Consider the following 9,340-nt stretch of genomic DNA (forward strand, 5'->3'; position numbering starts at 1 on the left):
GCAGACGCTGGAGGCAACCCTGACAGCTTATAAAGATGGCCGTGACGCCTCAAGGAGAGTTATGCTCTGTGAAGCTGAGGTCAAAGTGCTTACATGAGAATCACCAAGTACTGCTGCTTCTAAAATCCATTTGTTGTTGAGGAGCACAGATGGTGATTTCCATCAGCTGAGGTGGCCATAGAAGGAGTTTATATATGTCCGTACGTGGGTGAGAGACAAGGGAATGAAAGTGTGAACTATCAGGCTATAATTGTTCTATATGTACCCCCTGCCCTTTACTGATAGTAACATTTCCTCCTCTGATGCCCCCAACCCCCCGCCCCCTGCTGATGCATCGCCCTACTTAGAAAGCCCCGTTGGACTCCTGTCCGATTTCAACATGAATTATCAGCTATCAAATCTCTGACGGTGAGAAGATACATCTGTGTTGCAGCCGCACTGAGGGGAAAAAAAAAATCTCTTCATCCGTCAAATCACCGTTAGTCATCACTGGATCAAGCGAGCCACCTCTTTGATTAGAAAGAAAATCAATGTGTACACTGTGGAGGCTTTTCTCTGTGGGCTCATGGCATATTCAAAAGGAAATCATCTGACAAACATATACACAGCAGCAAAACAGATCTCCTACTGGATCTATTTTCTTGCTCTCCATCACATAACAGAGATAAAAAAGATCCGCCAGAAAGCAGCGAGCAGATTCACTCTCAAGTACACGCGACTCTCGAGTTTCTTCCCCCTTTGAATAAATATCAGACCCGTGCAACAATTGAAGGAGATAACCAGCCTTGACTTTGAACTCTGCTTTAAAATGAAAACTGCACAGGAGGCTGAGAGAAAAAGTGCTTGACTGCAGGTGTTGGTCAGGCATGTTTTAAATGGTGTTAGATGATTGGATGATGAGGGGGGGGGGGGGGTATGCCCCTGGGAAACATGCTAGGAAGGGATTGAGGAGCATTCAGGTCTGACTCACAGGCACCTCTGCATGACCAGACTTTGACAAGCACCTACAGACTGCTTGCATATGAATATCCAACTGTCAAACACACACACACACACACACACACACACACACACACACACACACACACCTTTACATTCTCTCATCTCATTCACTCCCACTTGTTTTCTTTTTTTGTGTTGGTTTTTTCTCTCTCTCACTCTGTGTGTGTGTGTGTGAGAGAGAGAGAGAGATGGGAAAAAGAGAGGGCGATGAGATGAGGAGGCGGAGAGATGAGAAGTGAAGGAGGACGTAATGTAGACAGGGAGGGTAGAGAAGAGCAGAAAACGTCACACTTGGATGTACAATTCTGTGGAGCGAGGAGGGACTTTGAGATGTTGGATCAACTAAACTCTGCGCTTGAAGAAATAGATGCATGAAAGTTGGACGGACCCCGGATCAGCATGACCTCTCCTTTTGTCTAAAGATAATTGATTTTACAGAAGAATAATCGATCACTGGGACTGAAAACTGCTAGAAGTTGGAACAAGTTTACACACAGCATTGGAGACTAAGGGCATGATGGATTTATACAAACATATTTTACTCTTCTTTGCACTTATTCCTCAAGGTAAATAATTGCCTTCAATGTCTTGTGTTTCTTATGTGAAAATAAGAAATTGCAAAAAAATAATCATAGCAGATTACCATTAATTAATAAGGAAGGAAGGGGTTTTAATATTTATAGATCATATTTTAAAATGTCTCTTAATTCTGGAGTAAAAAGGTAATGCCTGAGTCACAGCACACAGAAATGAGTCTCAGACTAAATGAGTGGCTGTAACAATCTATAAATTATGGCTTTTTCTAATGTGTATGAGTATATATTGTATGTTAGCATCATTTTGCAAGAGATGAATTTAAGAACAGATGTTTACAGACATCTATATACAAACATGTGTTTCTAATGTAATTTTTATAATCTCCAGTTAATCCATCTATTAATTTAAAATTCTAGACACATTTTCTGTCAGAAAATTCAGCAGCTACCAAAAATGAATATAAAAATCACACAAAAGACAACCTTCAGCATATAAAAACACTGGTTCATAAATTCTTCATTGAAGAAGTTGGAAAGAAAAGCCTCTGTTGCTTAGTGACCTGGTAACAATTTTTATGGAGGTGCTGCCTGACTCATTAAAAAAAGGGAAAAAATGACATTTGCTTCTAATGCATTAGTGACCTGTAAGAGTACATTGATCAAACGAGGACAGAACTGGGTCCAGGAGCTCTAACACCCCTGGTTACCTGTGCAGGAAAAATCTATTTTTTGTCTTTTGAATGGAAAAACATCAACAAATGCTGTCATTGGAACTGTTTTTGGCAATAACAAATGGAATAAATTTTAGAAAAGCTTATAGAGAGTAAATAATGGAAGGAGACTTCAAGAATAATGTTTAAAAACCTGTGTAGTAGAGTGCAACAACAACAAAAAAAAAGTGCAAAATTGAGGGAAAAGTTGGTGACAGTCAACCTGCTTGAAAAGTTCCACTGTAAGCAGAATTTCCTCCATCCTGGCTGCATATTACAGTCTGTTCTTGTGCTATTCATAGTGTCATGTAACACACACTGTGCAGAAGTAAACTCATCCAACAGTAACTGCGTGTGCTTGCAGTCCCCTGCAAACATGACTGCTTCATCTGTCCGGTACATTGTCAAAGTCAACCCCACCCCCAAAACATCACCAGATATCACTCAGTCTTGATAAGTACCGAGCAAATGCAGTCTTTGTATTCACCTTTAACTGGACAAGCTTCTCAAGGTTGCTGGGCATTTGGACATGGCCACCAGATTCAGCCACAAACTGGAAGAAATTCAGAAAAAGCCGTATCCATTTAATAAGTTATTGATCTTGAGCCTTCAAAAAATTGAGGATACCAGTTTTCAAGCAACTGCAGAGCCCATCTGTTTTGATTGAGTGGCCAGGAAGACCCTTGAGGATGGCCAGCAGCCCACCAATACCTGTGTTCCTGTCATACATGTCAGAGCTGCATATCTCTGAGATGGATGGATGGATGGATGGATGGATGGATGGATGGATGGATGGATGAGATAGATAGATAGATAGATAGATAGATAGATAGATAGATAGATAGATAGATAGATAGATAGATAGATAGATAGATAGATAGATAGATAGATAGATAGATAGAGTCTAGAATACAGAAAAGCTTAACTGAGTTACACAAAGCAACAGAAACTGTAGGCGGTAGACAGGATTGCCCGTCTCTCATTAATTGTATCCATACCTCTTTAGGTCATCCTGAATGCTGTGTGCTGACTTCTAAGTGAGTGCGCGCACACACACGCATGTATATGAGTGTGTGTCCGTGCGTGTGGACATCGGAGAGGCTATGAAACAGTTGGAGAGTTGGGGCATTCAGTCCATTAGTTCATCTGTTTGGAGACAGAATGGATATCCTCAGGTTTAGACCCCCCTGCACTCCCCCATCATCTCCATTTGAGTCATTGAGATGCTGGATCTCGTGGAACCATTTTCCTACCTTTCCTACCTTTTCCTTCCCAAATTTATCTTGGATTAAAGACAGTGTGAATATGAATTTAACATGAATATAATGCACTGACTTCATCGTCTCTATAAATAGCGTAAGAAAGAACACATATTCAACGTTGCTAATCAATATTTATAAAGGCATATAAATTACTTTTGTTTTATAGACATGTGTCTTACGTTATTAAATTTACAGTCACTTTGTCTCTTTCAGTTGTTTACTATTACAATTTCAGCGGTATATTAAAGTAAAATGCCACATGCATTAGTAAGAGAGTAAACACCATTTGGTATGAACAGGGACCATCTAATTATTTGAGATTATCCAGTGTGGGGCACATTTGAAAGAACCAAATATTGAAGTTTTTTTTTTCCTGCTAAGCTATAAAGGAATAGAGCCATTTTTAAACTGAGCATTCTACCGCTTTTAAGTTTACTTTCTATTGTGTGTGTCCTCAGTAATTCCCCATACCCCAATAAACCATGTGTGGGCAGAATTGTTAGAAAGGTGTTAATGTGTTATTTTGTCCAAGACGCACAATATGAGTCTACAAGTGAATTCAGTTTATCTGGATAACCTCTTCTTCCCTTGCAGGCTTTTCCCAAGTTGCACCTCGTGCCCATGCTGAAGAGCGACTGCTTCAGGATCTGTTTGCGCATTACAACAAGCTCTCCCGGCCTGTGGAAAACACTACAGACACGGTGCTAGTGCACTTTGGGCTGTCTATTGCCCAGCTTATTGATGTGGTAAGTTACTAGCTAACAGCCTGAGTTCCTCAGGAGTTGGTAAAGTCTGAAATTATGCATGAAGACAGTGCAGAATATTTGGATAAACTGTAAATGAACTGTGACTGAGGCAAAACTCGAAAAGCATGAAAAGTGACGTCGCTTTCAGCTGAGGAAAATGTGCTGCTAATGTGATATTCCAGGCTCAGTAGCTAAACTGCCAGTCATATATTCTCAGTGCACATGAATAAATGTTTGGGGTTTTTTTCTTCTCACATGTTAGAACCTATTCATCAACATCTTCATGAATTGCCACCAGCTCGACAGGGACAGCAATTTGAATAAACAGATCATTTATCAGCGGAAATGAACCCACCAGAAACAGACTGAATCCAGATTAACATAGGCTGTCAAATATGTGACAGATATAAGAATAAATATTCATAAATGTCCACCGTACAACACAAATAGCTGCATGCTTGCATTCCAGATTAATTACTGTTGTTTTTATTGCGTGCATTTTAATAACACCGATTTACAAGTGACACTTGAAAACATGCAGAGACGTCGTTCACGCCTTGAAGGTTGACTTGGATGACAGTTACGTGCCAGCGTATGTGCCACCTGCCTGGCAATGAGAGAGACTTCAGTGGCTGTGCTTTTCTATGCAGGGCTACAGTGGTCATTTTATGAGGTTTTTTTTATATGTCTTCACTTGTTATTGGAACAAAATATTGACAAAATGGAGCTCTGATTTTAAAAAGATAATGAAGCTCTACAAAGCACGGCAGTGTGATGATAAAGTCCAGACTGGTATCTCATCTCTTCTTTCTCTCCTTTGTTGGAACCTACTCAGGATGAAAAGAACCAGATGATGACAACAAATGTCTGGGTGAAACAAGTATGTCACGATAAGTGACAACGTACACACAAACTATACGCTCTGGCACAAACCTACAGTACTTAAAATGATTAATGTTTCCCTACAGGAATGGAATGATTACAAGCTCCGCTGGAACCCAGAGGAATATGAAAATGTCACCTCCATCCGTATTCCCTCAGAAATCATCTGGCGGCCTGACATTGTCCTCTACAACAAGTGAGAATCTGAATCAATATTTTGACTAAGACAAAACTGTGAGGCATCCTGGGAGTTTAAACTGCAGTTTTCAAGGCGAAGATAATGATGTAGCAACTTAGGTTCAGATGGGGATGATTTATTTCCAGCAGATGGCCTGGCTGTGGGGGAAAACCCAGAAGACCCTAACTGCTTGCCAAACATCTTGTCCTATGCCAATGTCATAAAGTAATTTAAGTAAAATAAATGCGAGTAAGGTCAGTCTTATTGGAGATGGATACAAATAAACCTTGGGACAATGAACAATGCAGTACATTAAAAATGTATGCAAAATAAGCATATTATTTAAATTGGGTGTAATATCTTGCCCACACAATAAAAGTAATCAGAGGAAATTTCAGCAGTCATAGTTCTTGAGTTTTTGATGCTACAGTAAATCACACGAGTGTCCATGTGTTGCTGTTTATGCTTCTCATCAGTCATCTCCTCTGGGCCTATAGATACACTTAAATTTGGAAATAAGCCAGGGATTCACTGGAGTCTAACAGATGTTCTAGTTCCCGATATGTAATGAAGACGCACTCCAAAGCAGAGTGATTGATAGATAATTGTGGAGATGCTGAAGCTAATTGTAAAAAGGTGGGCAGATGACTGGAAAAGGAAGTGAAGTGTGCTCGTGTGGGTAACAGGAGGGCTGGATGACTTGAGAGGATACAACAAACAAATAATCCAATTACAGAGGAGATTAAAAAAAAAGAGCTGGCCAGTCTACAAAATGGCTGTGGTGTGGTCAACATTAGAGTTTTGTTGTTTGGTTTTGTTGGAATTACAGAGGCATTTTTGATGGTAGCAATATTCCATCTTCAAGTACGTGTATACAATAGAATACATCTTATACTTTGAGCAAGTACATGCATGTTGACTCCTTTTCAAAGCCAAACGCCTGGGAGCCATATCTGACCCATGCCGTCCAGCCTGGGGGACGATATCAGCTTTCCTGTAATAGACCAACTACTAAAAATTCAAGAATTAACTGCACCAATTGCTATCTACTGGCAATGGGTTCCCTTCCTCTCTGCTCATTAGAAGTTAGTTGAGGACTGACTGAGGGGAATGTCCCCTGATGAAGTCACAGGCCCTTCATCCACTCAATCTTGATTTAAAAAAAAACCCTACTGAAGGAAGTAGTTAATGAAAACCAAGTCTTTTGGGACTTCCAAGGAAGCTATGACATAAAGCACCTATTCAGTTTCTTTCTTTTATTTTGATGTTCAATTTGATGTCAATTTTAGAGATTTGTCTTTCCTTCTCTGTGTATCTTCTTCAGCGCCGACGGCGACTTTGCCGTAACTCACCTGACAAAGGCTCAGCTGTTCTACGATGGTCGAATAAAGTGGATGCCCCCGGCCATTTACAAGTCTTCTTGCAGTATAGACGTCACCTTTTTCCCGTTTGACCAGCAAAGCTGCAAAATGAAGTTTGGTTCGTGGACATATGACCGTGCCAAAATTGATCTGATCAGCATGGCAAGCGATGTGGACCAGATGGATTACTGGGAGAGCGGCGAGTGGGTCATTGTCAACGCAGTGGGCAAGTACAATACGAAAAAATACGAGTGCTGCACGGAGATCTATTCGGACATCACGTATTACTTCATCATCCGGAGGCTTCCATTGTTCTACACAATCAACCTCATCATCCCCTGCCTTCTCATCTCCTGCTTGACTGTGCTGGTCTTTTATTTGCCTTCACAATGTGGAGAGAAGATCACCTTATGTATCTCAGTGCTACTGTCTCTGACCGTGTTCCTCCTTCTGATCACGGAGATCATTCCATCAACGTCTCTGGTGATCCCATTGATAGGTGAATACTTGCTGTTCACCATGGTCTTTGTCACCCTCTCCATCATAATTACTGTCTTCGTTTTGAACGTACACCATCGATCGCCACAGACCCACGGCATGCCGCACTGGGTGAGGAGAGTGTTCTTGGACTTTGTACCCAAAGTTCTCTTCATGAAGCGTCCACCAGGCACAGCCAAGCAGCACTGCAAAAAGCTTATCGAGATGATGCACCGTCCTGCCACCGTGTCAGGACCGGGAAATTCGCAACCCTTCTGGACAGGGCTGGAGACAGAACTGAGACAGATGGGCCCGGTCCACAGAACAATCCCAAAGGCTCTCACTGATAGTCCAAGCATCCATGTCAGCTCGCCCTCTCCACCCTCTTCCCCTCTCGCAAACTGTAATAAGGACAATCAATCACTGAATGCCAACACCTTCTGCCAGTCCATATCGGGACGGTATTCACTTCTGTCAGAGAAACAACTCCTGCATGGACATAAATCAGCTGCCTCGTCTTCTTCCCAGTTATCGTTACCCCCCACATTGCCACTGGGACTACTTCACAAACGAACCAACAAAGAATCCAACACCATGGCTTCAATTGGACGCTCCCTCAGTGTGGAACACATGTTTGATGGCCAAAAAGAGGCGCCTTGCAGGGGCAGGTATCGGCGTCGCTCCCGAAGCTTCCAGTACTGTTGTCTGCATGATGAAGGAGCAGGGCTCACAAGAGCCACGTGGGGGCAGAAGAAACATCCTTCTGCAGATCATCTAGTTGAAATAATAATGGCAGAATCGACAAAAGACACAAGCTCACTGCAAGACTTTGAGGTTTCAACAATTTCCCCAGCTATGCAGCGGGCCATAGAAGGAGTCCAGTACATTGCTGACCATCTCAGAGCAGAGGATGCCGACTTTTCGGTGAGTTGAGAACTTGACCATAATGTAAACATCATTCATTTGCTATTTTTGAGTATTTTTGTAGTTGCACAATTTTGCATTGCAATTTATCCATACATTTAGAGATTACCGTTATTTCAGATAGAGTTAAATAAACACAAAGCCTGCAGAGTAATCAGAGCTAACATATTCATATCAAGGGTACAGCCCTTATGGTCACACTTCCATTATCAGCATCGGTTAACGGGCAATATTTAATTAAGGGTTTAGCTCATGTAGTATTTACCTCTCAGTTACTGTACAGTCATGAAAATAATTACAGTGAGACAAGCAGGCATTTAGGTATGAAAGATAGAAGTTTGTGTTTGCAACCCATTTGTGTTAGTCTGATTAAAAAACAGACCAAAACTAATTTCCTCGCTGGACAAACATTAAATAGTGTGGTCAACTGTCCAATTATTCATGCATACATCTTATGAGGACTCAAATTGGCCTAGGCACTCTACTAATGCTCAATAGAATCCCCATAGATGCTTTTACACACAAGAACCTGCTGCCTCAGCTCTTCAGTATTCAACAGTCTGTGTTGAGCAATTAGGGCAACATGCTGCATTTTTAGCCTATCAAGCTACTCTTAACCTATGTGGTACGTGTTCACATGCTGTACCCCCACTATGGCTTGACTGTGTAAAATTATTACATGACTTCAATATAATGGCAGAGACACCACTAAGAAATAATATGGTGCATTTATACAGTACAGAATCACTTTTAAGAGCTAAATCAAAGGGGATCATGATATACAGGTTCAAAAAATAGATACAAATTCCAAAACCAATGGTGGGAGGTATTGCATCCCTTGTTGGAGTCATTTCCAGAACAGCTATACATTCTCTCTCTCAGCCAGGAAAGGCCCGTGTGTGAGGGAATAAAATAGGACCTCTGTAATTTGACCTTTAATTTTTTATAAGAGAGACAAGAAAAAAATTGACCTTTAAGGAGATCGCTGTTTCGTAATGGAAAAATCAGCCATTGGAGAGGAATCACTCACAGGTGAAAACTGACAGCTGATTAAGAAGATGACGGTGATGGTGTGACTTTTTGAAAAGTCCCCCTGTGTTGTGTCTCCTCTCTTTCAGGTAAAGGAGGACTGGAAGTACGTGGCCATGGTCATTGACAGGATATTCCTCTGGATGTTTGTTTTGGTTTGCATACTGGGATCTGTTGGACTTTTTCTTCCTCCTTGGCTGGCTGGAATGATCTAAAAACTCACCACTAATCAT

General features: G+C 41.3%; 1 protein-coding gene across 1 annotated transcript; it reads left to right on the forward strand.

Moving 5' to 3' along the window:
• The first annotated feature begins 1,297 nt into the window (after positions 1-1,297).
• LOC446090 (neuronal acetylcholine receptor subunit alpha-2) lies at positions 1,298-9,340 on the forward strand. Its single transcript, XM_029834562.1, has 6 exons — positions 1,298-1,568; positions 4,105-4,256; positions 5,092-5,136; positions 5,225-5,334; positions 6,641-8,078; positions 9,197-9,340. The coding sequence occupies exons 1-6, from the start codon at positions 1,517-1,519 to the stop codon at positions 9,320-9,322; spliced, it is 1,923 nt and encodes a 640-aa protein (XP_029690422.1). The 5' UTR covers positions 1,298-1,516; the 3' UTR covers positions 9,323-9,340.

This window comes from Takifugu rubripes, chromosome 3, assembly GCF_901000725.2.
Source record: "Takifugu rubripes chromosome 3, fTakRub1.2, whole genome shotgun sequence".
Lineage (NCBI taxonomy): Eukaryota > Metazoa > Chordata > Actinopteri > Tetraodontiformes > Tetraodontidae > Takifugu > Takifugu rubripes.

Excerpts from the sequence above, each read along its gene's own strand:
- LOC446090 (XM_029834562.1), top strand. The coding sequence starts at position 1,517 with ATGATGGATTTATACAAACATATTTTACTCTTCTTTGCACTTATTCCT. Across the intron at positions 4,257-5,091 it reads TTGCCCAGCTTATTGATGTG|GATGAAAAGAACCAGATGAT; the intron begins GTAAGTTACTAG and ends GAACCTACTCAG. Across the intron at positions 5,335-6,640 it reads GACATTGTCCTCTACAACAA|CGCCGACGGCGACTTTGCCG; the intron begins GTGAGAATCTGA and ends TATCTTCTTCAG.